General features: G+C 40.3%; 2 protein-coding genes across 4 annotated transcripts in view; both read left to right on the top strand.

Annotated features, from left to right (window-relative positions):
• The first annotated feature begins 981 nt into the window (after positions 1–981).
• lrrc56 (leucine rich repeat containing 56) lies at positions 982–11,202 on the top strand. Of its 2 annotated transcripts, none has more exons than XM_042410539.1 (13): positions 982–1,165; positions 1,368–1,545; positions 2,303–2,390; positions 2,995–3,055; positions 4,502–4,598; positions 5,136–5,333; positions 7,352–7,529; positions 7,617–7,838; positions 8,134–8,201; positions 8,813–8,955; positions 9,247–9,461; positions 9,726–10,017; positions 10,402–11,202. In XM_042410539.1, exons 2-13 carry the CDS (start codon positions 1,381–1,383, stop codon positions 10,565–10,567), a joined length of 1,893 nt encoding a protein of 630 aa, XP_042266473.1. In that variant the 5' UTR covers positions 982–1,165; positions 1,368–1,380; the 3' UTR covers positions 10,568–11,202. The 2 variants fall into 2 exon arrangements, with proteins under 2 accessions (XP_042266473.1, XP_042266472.1); XM_042410538.1 differs by having other exon boundaries at positions 987–1,165; positions 9,669–10,017.
• Positions 11,203–14,926: 3,724 nt separating this feature from the next.
• Positions 14,927–15,865, top strand: part of LOC121898011 (ras association domain-containing protein 7-like) — a 35,483-nt gene continuing 34,544 nt past the window's right edge. The window contains exon 1 of one of the 2 annotated variants that reach the window (XM_042412860.1): positions 14,927–15,007. The gene's annotated coding sequence lies outside the window, so the exon portion shown is untranslated. The remainder of the gene's footprint in view (positions 15,008–15,865) is intronic. The other variant, XM_042412862.1, reaches the window with a different exon arrangement.

Here is a 15,865-nt window from a genome sequence, read left to right as displayed (position 1 = left end):
TTTTATGACTCTTGTAATTGTTTTTATTGATTCTTTATTGATTGTGTAGTTGTGTTGTTTCTGTTTGCTGATTGTGTTCTTGTCTTATAAATTTGTTCTTGTTCTCAGGTCTCTCTTGAAAAAGAGATAAATACAGTCAAGTTTCAAGGTATTTAATCGAAAATATATGTATGAATCATTTCACCATAAAAACCCCAACATGTGTAATATTTGTGTAATTGTAGAATTTAAACCCCTCATTACATTAAAACCCCATATTACCAGAAATATTACATAGGATATTGCCTCAGTGTCCTCCAGGCCCTAATTATAGCCTACTATAATTATTACTTAGTGTGAGTTATAGATAATTAACCAACATCTGCAGTATGTTTCCATTTTAAATCTTTATTTGACATAAAGCTGTTTTCTTTTTAGTAGGCTACATTGAAAGAAATCATACATGTCTACATGGCTACTGCTTATTTGCGCTTCTTCATTACACCATTGCATCAAATAACTCTGTGCAACTTGGTGTGTCTTTTAAAAGAAAATCTTTAAAACATATGATATTACAGGACAGTATACAAAAGCTCCAGTTTCTACCACATGGATTTAATAGCTCACATCATTAAGGAACATGGGTAGCAAAGAAGAAGGAACATAGGTTTTAACGAGCATTTGAAGGCAGCACTAGACCACTGTAGGTGGGTGACGGTTTTAGTTGTAGGAACAGACATTTCCAAATTCATCTTTCATAACACTGATGAGATAATTAGGGTGAGTGTTATATAATAATATAATATTAATTATCATATTAGTGTTAACCTCAACTGTGTAGTTCCTGAGTGTGCCGCCGGTCAATCAAACATGCCACGAACACGACAGGGATCTCCATTAAGTTACAAAACATTTTAATTTCAAAATCAAGATACCGTTTTAAAATGTATTTATTACGACGTGTAAGGCTTTAGTCTTTGTGTTGTGTTTATTATAGCCTGAAAGCGTTCCCGTCAGCGCTAACTGCTCTAGTGCAAGAACACTACATATCCCAGGGAGCCACGGGTCTCTGAGTGCCGTATCCAGGAAGTCGCCTGTGGTTGTCAAGCAAACTTTTGCTTGTCAAATTGCTCTCAGTCTGAAAAATGTTTGCACTATCTTTTTAGACTGCAGTTTCCTACAACAGGTAAAATATATTTGAAATAAAACAAGTACGTAATGTTTTGTTTGAGGCACATATCGTTAGAATCAACAATTTGTTTAACATTGCAGTAAACGCTAGTTTGTTACCGTGGTATTTGGTTAGCTAGCGTTAAGTTAAATCTTATCTTCGCTTTTCTAGCAAAAGACTGTCGACCTTGTTAAGATATTTGTATCTTTTATTTCAGGTAGTTGTGAAGGATGAGTTGCTATCATGGGTCTGTGCCCCAGGAGGTCCGACCTGGTACAGCACGGGTCCTGGTGACTGAGCTGAGTGGATCAGGCCACATCAACCCAACTCCTGCCATGAAACCCTGTGAGGACTCTGAAACAGAAGTGGAGCTTCACCTTTCTCCAGAGAAGCTGGTCAGTTTGTAGAAGTGCCTAAGGATAAAGTTAGTTTTCATCCCACTGATACAGCCTGTTCTCCCTTGTCTTTGTATTAATCATGTGGCTAGTCTATATGCATAATTAGCAGGTAATTTAACTATATTATCTGAGATTACGTGTCTTTATTTTGGTATACTTTACAGCACTGGTTGGAGCATTTATGTAGCTTCCTTCCAAGTTATGTGTGAACGGGGGTTGAAGAACAACATTACTCATGTCAACATTATGGCCTGACTGACACTGGATTTGGTTATTTGGGAGTTTAAAAATCCATTAATGATATATCAGCCAATAGTAATGATTTTAAACATAAGCACCTAACATAAACAACAATCATGATACAAGGTGCATGTGCGCTGCTGTCATTACAGAGAGCCAAAAGGCATGCAGCACAAAATATTTCCCATCCATGGTCATCTGCGGTGTTATTTTTGGCAGGCTGTAGCTTTCATAGACACTAAAGAACTTGTCAGCTGAATTAGCTAGTTGGTGTTGCTTGAACACATGTTTCAAGGTGAGGTAGGCACACAGATTCATTACACACCACAGGTCACACCACAGGCTTCACAGAATTTGTTACATGAGATTAACAGTTATATGTTTGTTATAAATATTACTGTAAATGACTCAACTATTTTGTTGGATTTGTTGGATAATTGATGAGATCTTGTTCAGTATTAACAGTACAGATAAGCTGGTGTAATCTACTTTAGTTCATTTCTGTCCCTTACAGAAATCAATGTGTGGAACTCCGGACCTCTCTCAGGTGACCTCACTGGAGGTCTGCGTAGACACACAAGAAATCACACTGGGTAACTTTGGTAAGATAAACAGTACATCAAAGCATCAATTTTTAAATCATGGCTTACTATCTCAAAACATATTGCACAGGTGCAAAGTATATTTTCCTATTTGTATTTTTTATATCTAGTGTTCCTTATATGGACACACACGCAGAAACTCCTATTCCATATAAATTCAGATTTAAAAGCTGAAAGTCTTACATAAAAACTTTTACACTCTGTGTAGTGATGATGTTTAATAAGTAGGTATAATGACAACATAGACAACCATGAACCAGAACTAGATAAGAGCCAAATAAAAACACTTGTTATGACGCACAAAGTGTATCAGAACAAGATTCCCTGTCAGGTGTGCCAACCTCAGTGCAAGATGACTGAGCCGATAATGATAGATGAACATCTTCATTACGCTTACCTTTGTCCTCAGAAAATCCTAGATTTCACAACAAGTGCAGGCATGACAAAGCATTGTCTATACATGAGGAAGTACTCTTCTTTTTGGCCATTTGAAGTGATGAGGTGCATTTGGAATTAAACCAGGTGGCCAGGTTAAAACCCAATAAAGTAACCACCCTACTGTGACATGAAATAGAGAGAAATGGCTTATCTGATCATTTTGTAGGTGCCTACTTGCCCAAGCTGGTGCAGCTCAGAATGAACAACAGCATGATCATGTCAGTAAGGTAAGTGCAAAGTTACATAACAGAAATTTCATCTTGTTTTTTTTCTCCCTGGTTTGTCATCTTGAAAAACAACCGGTTCATAGAAGCGCATGTTCGCGTTTGCACACACACACACACACACACAGGTTTACTTGAGTCACTTTTTGGGTATTACCATAGACTTATATTCATTTCCTGGGGACTTACCCTAACCCTAACCATAACCAGTACTTGCCTAACCCTAACCTTTACCCTAACCTTAACCTAGCCCCCCAAATAGGGGACGCAGCTTTTGTCCACAATTGCGCAAGCCATCCCCAATCAACTGGTCTTAAGTCTGGTTTGTGTTCCTGAAAGTGACTTAAGTCATACCCATACACACACAAACACACACACCCAAGACACACTCATATTATGTCAATATTACCTCATGAAATATTACAAATCCTGAAACCAAAAGTAATATCCACCCCATTTCATATTTAGTTCATGTTTAGAGACAAAGCAAGTTCAGGTCTTTCCATAAGTAATGGTGGACCCATGGGGATTACACATGCTTTGCACTGGTCACATGTGTGCAAGAAGGCACTCATTAGTTAGAGGCATTTGAAGCTGTAAAAAGACAGCGTTTAGAAGCAGAATAATGGGTCAGAAGTCACTACTACGAAGTTTACCTGATGCAAAAGTGTGATGTGTTTGCAGTGCAGGTGTTGAGCTCTGCTCTGCCTCTGCCAAGGTTTTCCAACTGGGACTTGTAGTAGAGTGTTTCGGTACAGAAGGTGCATGTTGCTGCTTGTAAACCAGACACCAACAGATCTGCGGTTCAGTTCAGTCTTGAGGAAGATACATGTAGAGAACAGGTTCACCCACCTGTGTCACAATAGGACACAGAGGGGTTTATGCCGTCTCAGCTTTCAAATTTGTCCATTTGGATAGTCCCAGAAGAAGACAGGAAATGTGCACAGTCTCTCTTGTCCTTTGATTGCAGCTGTGTCATCAAAATTGGATAGAAGAAAAGCAATAAACCTCCAGGATGGGACACACACACCAAACACACACACATGGTAAATTGTCCTTATACTAGGACAGGTGGAGAATTGTTACCCGAGAGACAGCTGAGGGATAAGAGAGTACAAACAGAATGAACTGTCTGCTCCACCCTGAGAGCAGCAGAGCAGAGTCAGCCGGACGTGCACTGCCTCTGATAGCATTTCCTGCTCTGGGCTGTGGGAGCAGAGGGTGTTACAGGGTTGGAGATACACTCATTGAGACTCTGCTGGTGGGGTCAGTGGAGGGGTGTGCTGTAGAGACAAGTGGGAGGCAGAGGAGAGGCCTGCATATTGAGGAAGAAGAAGGAGAATCTAGCGTCAGTGGCTAAGGGGCTGGATAGCCTTTCCCATGATTCATGGTACTGTGTAAGGCCCTTCCCCACCTCAAAATCAAGTTTGTGCTTTTTTGTCTCCTTAGAGACCTGGGAACCACCCTCTCCCACCTGCAGGTGCTGTGGATGTCTCGCTGCTGCCTACAAGACCTAGATGGGATTTCTACTCTCTCCTCTCTCAAGGTAGAGTTTATAGGTTACAGATGGCTCTGTTTGGGGTTGAAAAAATTAAATTAGAAATATTATATGTATATTGATCAAAAGAAAGAAATTCGAGGTGTTCTCATATATACATTTCTCAAATCAATCCTCAAATGTGTAAATGTGTAATTTTCTGCGTGTTCCACTGGAGAAAATGTCTACAAAGGTTTATACAATTCTAACAGTAACCCAAGTTATATCCTCTCATAGCACATGCTTTCCCACATCTGATATATAGCTATATGACAGTAATGACATAATAGATGTTCATTAGAGATCAGAGTTCTTATGAGCTTGTTAAGATTCCAGTTGCTATTAGATGGGAGGATACAATATCTGTCTCTCTGATTCACTTTCAGGTAACTGTGTGTGTCTGACATGTTCCCATGCTGTATCCACAGTATTGGTCTATGTTAGACTACATATCTGTTTGTTTAATGAATTTTCAGTAAGCCAGATTTTCTTCCCCTCCATCTCTTAATGTTTGTCATCCAATCTGTACTACGCTGTATGTTTCAGGAGTTGTACTTGGCCTATAACGGTGTGTCAGACCTGAGCCAGGTTGGCATGCTGGAGAACCTGCAGCTGTTAGATCTGGAGGGAAATGATGTTGACGACCTGGTCCAGGTTCAGTATCTGGGGTTGTGTAACAAACTCCAGACCCTCACCTTGGGGGGAAACCCTGTGTGTATGCGCCCAAACCCCACTGCAACCCAGGTAGGTGAATGTTGTGCTTATGTTATTGTTAGCATAAAACTGAATAAAACACATTTATCACCACCTGCGAAAAGCGATGACGCTTGAATGAGGCATCACAGATCAGGTTTCACTCAAAATTTTTTCAGCAGACCTATCTGTCTGTCCTTGTTTGTCCTCTGTGATTCAGCAGGCACAGATATTTGATAAATAAGCATTGTTCCAAAGAGAGTGTAGAGGAATTGGAGACATCAGGGAGAGCCAGAATTAGCTGCAGAAGTCATGTATCTGCCTGCGCTGTACTCGAGACAAACAATTATCTCTAATCAGCAATTGTGTCATCATGCTGGGATGATAATACAAGGTGAACATCTGATGGAGATATGGGTGTGTTTATCTGTTCTCTGTGTGTTCCTTATGCATTTCCCAGATGCTCGTATCCAGATGAACATACTGTGAGCACAACAGCAGAATACACTTCCAATCCTAGATCCACACCACTTAAAGCAACCAATACCAAGTGTTGCAAGAGTCAGAGCCACAGCAACCTGGCAATAGAAATAACAAAACAGAGAACGGTTGGAGCTGAATAAAGCTTGAGCAAGAATCTTGGCAGAGTTGCTGAAAAGGAAGTGTTGTATTCAGTTGATGTTGTAAAAACTAACTTGCAAATGAAACTGGTGGGTCTGATACACGTATCATTTAACAGTGAGTTTTCTGTCCTCTGCTAGCACCCTGTCAGCCCTCATGGCTTTGCCAGATAATGACTAAAATGTAATTAGCGTGTCCTGAGCGTGTCCTGAGTATCTGTGTGATCTCACCGCTCGGTATCTAGCTTCTCAACACATCAGATAGCACAGTGGGAGAACAGGAGACATCAAAATAATCAAACATGCCAGCCAGATAACTGGCACGCTCTTCTGTGGAGACATCATGAGACAGACACAAAGTTTTATTATTACATTAAAGTGCCAATTTTGATTTTAAAACTGGCTAATACATAATTCATTGATTAAATGATGTTAATATCCAGTGCATGCGGCAGCTCTTCAATGACTGCATTTACTTGGTAGAAGCTGCATTTCCACCTTCCGCTGATTTGAGACACAGTGTGCTGTGAGTTTTTGGGCCACTGTGAATGTGTTTATTTACACCCACCAGCAGAGCATTAATTAGGAAACTAGGGCAATGAGGGGAGATGCTGAGCTGAATATGCATTAGGCCTGCGCTTTGTAGTGACTGAGGGGTTCTTGGGTTTGCTCTCTTGCCAATTCTCTTGCCAAACTATCACTCCTCTTGCTCTCCCTCCATCACATACACACACACACGAATGCACACATCCGCTCACTTCCTCTCACCCAGCCCTCATTCTCCTCATCTTTTCTCTTTCATTTCCTCTTTGCCAGCTCTTCACTTTCTTTTCTCATTCACTGCATCTGTGTGGTTTGGTGAAGGGCAGGATTGCCCAGCTCTAATTTGATCGCTCAGTAGCTCAGTGATTTGCTGGACTCACTCTGCTCTTCCTCTCTGTGCGTATAAAAGACCAAACCTCAGTGCAAAGTGCCTATTATGGACTTTAGTAGCACTAGTTATTAACCTGCTTAGCTTTATGTCTTCTGCCTGCTTGTTCATAACTTAAGTTTCAAAGATTAAGGTGTCATTAAGGCGTCATCACCGTCAAGACTAAGTGCAAAAGGAGAGCATGAAGGTTAACTAAAATGTATTATCCTAATGTGATGCTGTTGATTGCCTTGCTAATAAGCTCTTTACACATTAAGTAGTGTTCCACCTTTGCATTAATCATTAAAGCTATAGTACAGTATAGCTATAATGGAATATAATTTAGATTAGAAGTGCATTTATTCCATCTTTTGGAGACAACTGGAGTACCAAGCACATCATTGATTGGATTAGTTGATGTGAAGCGCAGATCTGAGTCTTTTATATCATTATTGTTTGGATATTAACTGATACCACATGTCAAACGTGTCCTCTCCATTTCTCTTTTGCTCTCTCTTTCATTTCCGTCTTCTACCCAGATGACTGACTATAGTTATCGGGCTGCAGTGAGGGAGTTGGTCCCTCAGCTGCGTTACCTAGACGATGTAAGGGTGGAGGATGATGGGCTGGTCTGCAGCACCAACATGGGAGAAGACTGGGCCATTCTGCGAAACTCCATCCGAGACTGCAACTCCTCTCAGGCTGCTACTGAAGAAGGTGTGTGTATGTTGTTTTGAGTGTGTCAATGTGGACCAGTTAATTACAGCTGTGTATTTCATGGGCCACTAATTTTTGTCTTGGTAGGGGAGACAGCAGACAGTGCATGTCCTTATAGCAGACCCAGTTCTGCCAGGCGCCCTGCTTCTAGCATCTGGCCCCTCTCATCATGGGGCTCCAGACCCCTCACTGGATCAAGACCTATGTCAGCGACCAGGCCTGGAGTTCTCTCCCCCTCTGGATCCAGACCTGGCTCTGCAGAGTCAGACTTAGCAGCAGTGGAAGCAGACACCAGCATCCTGACGCATGGTTAGGCACTCCAGTGGCTGTTCTTCACACTGATGTTTCCACAGTGAGATCTTCTACATCCAGCCACAATGTCTTAGCTTCTTCAGTGTTATGAACTTGTCACTGTTGCTGCTTTCGTTCTTAGTTTCGTAGTTAGTTGTAATGCCAGTTCCTTTTTTTCTGATTAGTATCACCCTCCTGTGCAGAAAAACATTCTGAACTGCAATATTTACTCAACAGTGCCACCAAGTGGACTTTCTTGTGTCATGAAACTTAGACTCACTGAAATCCTTCTCTCTAATGTTGATTTTTGTAGGAGCTGGCAAGATCCTGTTCTGTGGAAATCCTGTCAAGGGTATTCGAGCAAGGCGTGAAAAGTTGAGGGTAGGTGGTGTTTGTTTGAAGAAACAAAATTTCTTCAATTAAGTGAAAGAACATTTTGTTCTAAAACAAAACGGCAAAACAGGTCTCTGCTTATCAGTTATCAAATTAATCCACGTCAATCTATAATTTCTTGCATGCGGTTTCCCTTACAGAACAGCATTTAGTGTCGCCTGAAAGGAACAGCAAGCTTTATGGGATTTGACAGGCCATTATGGCTGTCTGGCACTACCAGCTCATCTCTTTAATGCCATGTCAGTATAAACAGAGGGAGCTAATTATTAGCGGGAGGACAGAAACCTGAGAGGACAGGCATGTTGGTGGGAGAACACAGGGGATGGAGATGTGTGAAGGGTGCAGCAGTGTCAGTGGGACTTGACAGATGGGGCTCTCACTTCCAATGCCATGTGATCTGTCATACTAGCATATACACGCCTCTGCTGTCTTCCTCTTACCTCTTCTGTACAGTCTGCCCCTCTTGTGTTTGCGCTCCCTCTCTGTCTGACCACTACCCACCTATCCATCCATAATTGATAGGGCTCTATTCTTCTGTTATGTTTCCTTGCTTCCTCTCCTGTGCCTCTTACTCATTCTCCCTCATTTCTGTCTCACAGACAGCACCCACAAGGTCTACTTTCACCCCCTGTGACCTGCCCATCCATGTGCCAGAACACACATATGACCTTGAGGAGCCTAATGTGAAAGAGCGCAGTGATTTGTTTGCTGAGCTTAGAGCTTGGAGGGAGCAGCACAGCAGGTACTAACTATGTACACACCTCTCTCTCCTTTTCTTAAGCTGGATGCTTAATGGGTATTTTAACTTCTGTCTGCGTACAATCTGCTACAAGGATTATAACTGAACTACTATTAACTAGTGATGGGGCTGGGGAAGAAAAGTACTGTATACCTGTCAAGGATTGGACCTTTAACTGTGCGAAAAAGCATCTCTTAACAACCAATTATGACTTAGAAGTCTTCTCGTGTGTTTCTGGCTTTAACTGTCAACTTGGCTTCCTCTGCACAAATGTTTACCTACACTGTTTTCCAGGCGCCTCCAGGAAATAAAGAGAGAAAGATTACCACAAGTACTGGCTATTCAGCATAGTGATGAGGAAGAGGAAGAGAATGAGGAAGATGATTATGAAGAGGAAGGTTTTGGTGGTATGAGGAATGACAGTAGTGATGAAGAAAACAGTGAGGAGAAGCGCAATGACAAGCTAGATACTGCCTCACCAGATTCATCCTTCCGGTCTTTTTCACCAGGTGAATACTTACTGAATTAACATTTTGCTTATAAAATGAATAAAAAACATTAGCAAATAACTAAATCTAATGATAATGTGTCAATCTAAGTTGAAAATAAAGACATAAAGTATAATGCCTAATGGGAAATACAGATTTGCTGAAATCAGGAACTTATTTTAAATATAACTAATGTCTTCAGATTGATGATTTTGTTTTTGTTTTCAGACCTGCTTAACAGAGAAGCCTCATCCCCTGATGTGTCTCGACTGTCCCTGTCTCCAGACACCACGCTGTCCCCTTCTCCCCCTCTCAGTGCCACAGCAGCTTCTAGTCATCGGAAGCTACCTGGAATCCGTGCACGTAGACTTCGACTCAGCCAGGCCTGTTCAGAACGCTTGCCTCACTCTAGCAGTGTAGGGCGCCCCCCTGGGACCTATACGAGTACAGCAGACACAGACCTGAACTTCAAGAGCATCCAGCAGGTGACCAGGACCAAAGTGCCTCTACTACCATTGCCTGCACACATACCTCGCCCACCTACAACCATGGAGGGTGGAGGGCACATGGATTCATGGTATGGCATTAATAAATGTTACTTTTATATACCATTGTATATGTCTTTTTACAGTTAAAACATATTAGATTTAATTCTGTTTTTGCTATTTAAGGCTCCCTTATAACATATGTTGTTAGAATTGAGGATCTTAATTTTAAAATGAAATGCTTTTCAGAACATTACCAAATTATTTGATATGAACTTGGAACTGAACTGGAGAAACCAATACTATTTTACAAAGTCAGTGTTTACAAAATGTGACAAATGGAGGAAATAATCATTTATAATTTAATTTTTCAGTTATTTGTGCCTGAATAGCTGGTAATTAGCCGTGTGTAACAGTTTGAGGTGACCTCAACATTTATGCAAAGTCATTCTAAAGAAAGGCTCCCTGTCTTTCAGTGTGGAGATGGACGTACTCAGTGTAAAGAACGGCAACAAGCATCAGATGTCCAAACTCCTGGACAGACCAGTGATTACTCGCCCTCACACGGCCAGGGCAGCTCTACAGAAACATTACCAGCACCCCATATTTCAACCCTGCAGAGAGAGTTCACACCTAGACTGACACCAGAACGAGCTCATGTTGGGCTAGCTGACCAGTGATCAGTAGTGTGACTATATTATACCCTTAGAAAAAGAGTGGTAGCATGGAAGCCATTGAGGGGATCATTCCCACACCACACTGAGGTCTGTTGAGATTACTTTTGGTTTACCAAACTGTTCTCTTTCTTAAAAAGAAGATCCAGATGATACTGAAGTCTTTCTCAGTATTGTTGAGGCTTGGATTCATACGCAGAACTGCCAAAACATACTATGACATGTGGACTCATTGTGTCTTAACATGAGTAACAGTGTAACTGATGCAAAATCACATACTGACATACACCTTTTAATATTAATAAGTTGCTTGTTTTCTGTTGGATGTTTTAGCTGGATGGAAATTAAAGGGAGGTGTAATTAATACCTCATATTTGTATTCCTCAGGTTGAAATATTGAATTATTATAACTCAAATGCTACCTTGTGTTTACACAATTAAAAAAGCTGAATTTTTTATGAAAGCTGGGCTGGATAGTAAATAGTATGAAACAGTAAGGTTTACCCAAGGTTTCCTGCTGGTGACTGTCCTGATATTCATTGTGTAATAATCTGACTTTGCCATTAGAGGGCACTATCTGTAAACATTGACTCAAAAACTGAATCCATCACTTCAAACAATCTTTTAAACCCACCACCTTGAAAGTCAAGACTCATTCCTTTTCTTGCCTGTTTGGACACATCCAAGGCAGCATTTACATCAAAGTGAGTGTGATTTACAATATAAATATATAAAGCATACAAGCTTTGGCCTTGCACACTGCTACAGGAGAAAGAGTTTCATACTGCCACACAGCATGGGTAATGGACTGAAACAAATCAAATCCATCTAGCGTTTATATGTTCTAACTGTGACATATCCTATTGTTTTCTGAGAGCATTGGGGAATTACTCATCCATTGCAGTTTAAAGGACAACATCAGATTGATTTTTCTGTCCTAAGACACTTGCAGTGTCTGGGTGGCTGAGGACCAGAGAGAGCCACATCTAATACCTAAGTACTTCTTAAGAGCATATAGTCTTGAGACTAGTGGTCTGTTTTGAACACTGATTTTAACATGGATTTTAACCTAACATTTCCAAACTTGCCCAGTCTTTTTGCATGAATACCTGAGCACACACGCACAGACACACATGAGAAAGCACTTCCCATTTTCCTGTCATTCATGCTTCAGTTCTGTCAACAGAACCATGATGTAAATAATGGCTGTGATTAAACCTTGAGAGAACTGAATGATACTCTTCACCACAGTTTTGTATTAAGACATGTACACATGGGAGACACAGGAATGTTTGGTGTGCGTGAACATGTGCGTAGCCGCTCAATCATGAGACAGCTCTTATGTAACATGTTAATGCATTTCTTATCTTCAGTTTCCACTGAGTCCTTCCATCATGTAACTGCACCTACTTTGATCATCTTCTCACACAGCTGGTTCATTTGTGGGATTGCTTGACTCTCTCGCTCCCTGTCAGGTGTTTTCAGACACACTCCCATCTCACTGGTGCTATTACATCTGAAGACACAGATGGAGGAGAATGGAATGAAAGTAGGGGTCTTTTATGGTGGGAAAATGGGATAGTGTCCACATAGTCTCTCTGAATAGTCTTGTAATTTCTGTGAAAGGGATCATTCTCACAGCTGGTCAGGACCGGGGACCTAATCTGGCCTGTGAGAAGCTTTCCTCCTCTCTCCAGTCATTACCAGATGCCGTGACAAACCAAGAGGGCCTGCTTTCTAACTATGCCTTTCAGACAGTAAATATTGTGAGAACAGCTGAAATTCTAAAAAAAAACAACTCCAATAAGTCTGATATGTAGTGAAACAACATTTTCAGTACAGTAATGATTTTTCAGTAATGATTTTGAGTTAGGAAATACATTATTTTAGGAAGCTTGCCTCTACAGTCTTTCATCCAATAAAACATCGCTGTGGAAAAGCCAGGGCCCGTAGAGATGGTCTTTTTTAAACCAAAAATCAAATTAAAAAGACAATTATAGCCCTGCAGTGCTTCTGCTTCATAAATTTGCTTTGTAAAACCTGTTCCCTAGAGTTGATTATAAAAAAAGATGCTATAAAGGCGAATATAACAGATAACAGAGTATAAAAGAACGACATGAATCCTTTTCACACACATACAAGGGTTAAGAAAATGCATACATCTCTGACTCGCTGAAGTAGAGAAAACCTTGTCAACACATGCTGTAAACCTAAGTAGAATAAGCAGGTGTGCTTGATATGATCAGATATGATCAAAGAATTGTCCAAAAGATTTCATATAATTATCTTCCTGCAGGCAATAGTACTATGTGCTCAGACTGTAGGTGCATCCAACAACATGAATGTGGATAAATTACAAGGAGACACCTTATGACAAGCCACACACCAACATTTTCTGTTATGGAAAGAGAATGCATATTTTTGTTTTATCGCCGTAGGAAACCTCCGTGTTTTGACTTGAGACGGGTCACTTTTCCTATCACGCGGAAGCTGGAAATACCTACAATATGAGTTCAGGCAAGCCCAGGAGGAGCTGTTTGTATAGTACTGTATGCAAGACCACAAGATCCTGCTGGAAGAACATTCCATTCACTGCAAGATATTTAGACTGCATAACTCATTTTCCTTTGACACTTTGACAACCAAATGCAGACATGTTGTCCATAATGGTATACAGAGGGTATAAAATTACTCACAAACAGTCCATTTTTAGACATAGGAGCCAATAGAGTTCTTAACTAAAACCACCATACAACTGAATGAACTTTTGTGTTTTTGTGATTTTTAAAAAATATAAAACAACCACTGCACATTGTATGGAGAGATTATATCAGCAAGATAAATAGTAGGGAGTAATTATATCAGCAATGATATGTTAAGATAGCCCTCTGACTCATAGTTATGCTAAGCTGAATGGATACACCAGAGCTAATACTTCATTTTCCACTCATCCTGTTTCAAGGTCATGTGTTCAGTAACTATGTGAAGCAAGAGGCACTAGGGATTACCTGTTGTCAGAGAGGAAGAGAAGAAATGTTGTGGGACTGGGATAGAAACCTGTTTTCTGGCCTACTAATATTGCATGCATCAATTTTACAGTATCTTGGCAAGCTTATGAGGGCTTAACAGTGTGCTTAATAATCTATTCCAAAAGAACAAAGCAAATAGCAGCTGTTGTAGTTTTCTGCTCAGTGATTCTTTTTCAGATGTGTCTTCTCCAGAATGTCTCATGGTAGAGCAGTAAGTTTTTGCACATGTTGGTAAAGCTACGTGCCACCACATAAGCATGATTCAATAGTTTAGGGAATGTTTGGCCCAGAAAGATAAAAGTGAAACATTTGAGGCAGTATTAATTAAGAATAGTTTACTTAAATGTATCTGGGCAAAGCATCTCAATAGTGCTATAGCGCAATAGGCTACACTTTATTATTGAAATGTTTTGGCCAACAAATCTCATCAGTCAACACATGGATGTTTTCTCTTGCTTTTGAATAGCCAACAGTTTAAACCTTTATCAAAGACAGTTTCACGTGATGAAAAGATTATTACAGAAGCAGAAACAACCTTTCACCTCCAACACTTGAACCTCATCACTGAGCTGAAACACATGCTCTGACATGTTATACATTCTGAAGAGAACATTTCATGCATCAGTGCAACATTTTGCCAGAAATAAATACCTCTGGTATCTGAGAATGATGTCTCAGTGTTAGATAATATCTGTTTAAGTCTGGAGAGTGCAAGAGGGGTACGTTTCAAAGAGGAGTAACCCATTTAAAATTGTGATTTGTTACATGCTCACTAGATAATTCAACAGTGTAGCCAACTGTCTGCTGCACCCGCAGGTTAACTGTAATATGAAAGCTTTACTGCTCTCATAGTTTGGAATCACATTACTGCCTCCAACATGCTGTGTGTGGGGGACTTCCGAAAGGCATGTGTTGACACAGGTTAAAGAGCATTTAATTATTATAGATAAGGACCTAATTCCCAAGTCACCATTCCTCCAAAATGTTAGTGTATGCAGCTGTTGCCATGGAATTAGCTACAATCCCAGCAGTTCCTCAGAACTGGCAGTCAGGAAGATCATGTGTAGCTACAGTAGTTCTTTTCTGTGGCATTTTGTATACACACACATATGGGTACATATGAGTTTGACATTCTTATTCAGTATTTATTCAGTATTATTGCAGTACTGAACATTTGTCTTTAGGTATACTGTAGGCTTATTGTTCATTTTCCACTTTAAGTCTTTTTAATCTCCAATCTCTAAGTCTTTAATTGGAAACTGTTGACCGGAAGTTTTACTATTTCTACTTCCTGGATGGCTGACATCAGCGGACTCTTGACGACGGGGATCAGAAGCACTTGACTGTCCGTCGTATCAAGCCCGACCACTACACCACTTGTAAGTTGTTTTCACCGTGTGTTTCATTATCTACCAGACTATCGTGAAATTAAAATGTTTTTGAGCATTTGGTGAAGGATGCGACAGCTCGGTGCTGCACCTGCAGGGTGATGCTGACAGGCTGACGATAAACTGCGACACGAAACTTTTTTAATGAGCTTCTTCTGTGTAACTTGAATAATTTATGACTAAGTCAGATAGAGGAACTTGCTGTTAGTAAGTTATATTGTTTTGGGTACATATAACGCTAGTGATAATGCCAATATTGTCAAATAGTAACCGACAATTGACTGAATTAGCTTAGTCACACCAAAGTCTGTTTAAAGTTGAATTAAAGTCGTGCCAGTTTTTAACTGAAACCTCAGTAGGTTGACGGTTAGCTTTTAAAAACACTAATATGAAGCTAAAATTAAGCTAGTTTTAAATGAGAATGGCAATATCACTTAATCACAGTATAATGTCAACAACAACAAACATCACAAATAATTATCATTAGCATAATCACGTCAAAGGACAATTAAACGGACACAAATAAGACCACGGACCCCCATCCGATAAAATTGTTGCTTTTAAATGTTTTATTACAGGAAGTGTATGAAACCCATGACAAAAATAGTCATACATGGAATTATAGGGAAAACAAATTATTCCCGTTTTTGCTGGGGATCCCCTGGAACCTCATTAAGGACCCGTGGGGGTCCACGCACCCCACTTTGAAAACCACTGGTCTAGGCTACTTGTTAAAGTAAGTAATCTTTGCATTTTGCATTGAGTCAGTGCAGAGTTTGGTATTTTTGTACAGCTGAGTATTGTTTCAATAGCATATTCTCTCAGGATTTTATTTTATTTATTTATTAG

Source organism: Thunnus maccoyii, chromosome 5 (assembly GCF_910596095.1).
Source record: "Thunnus maccoyii chromosome 5, fThuMac1.1, whole genome shotgun sequence".
Classification (NCBI taxonomy): domain Eukaryota; kingdom Metazoa; phylum Chordata; class Actinopteri; order Scombriformes; family Scombridae; genus Thunnus; species Thunnus maccoyii.
The sequence above is the reverse complement of the archived record's forward strand: the minus strand, read 5'-3'. Positions and strand labels throughout refer to the sequence as shown.

Excerpts from the sequence above, each read along its gene's own strand:
- lrrc56 (XM_042410538.1), top strand. The coding sequence starts at position 1,381 with ATGAGTTGCTATCATGGGTCTGTGCCCCAGGAGGTCCGACCTGGTACA. Across the intron at positions 4,599-5,135 it reads CTACTCTCTCCTCTCTCAAG|GAGTTGTACTTGGCCTATAA; the intron begins GTAGAGTTTATA and ends TGTATGTTTCAG. Across the intron at positions 8,956-9,246 it reads TGGAGGGAGCAGCACAGCAG|GCGCCTCCAGGAAATAAAGA; the intron begins GTACTAACTATG and ends ACTGTTTTCCAG.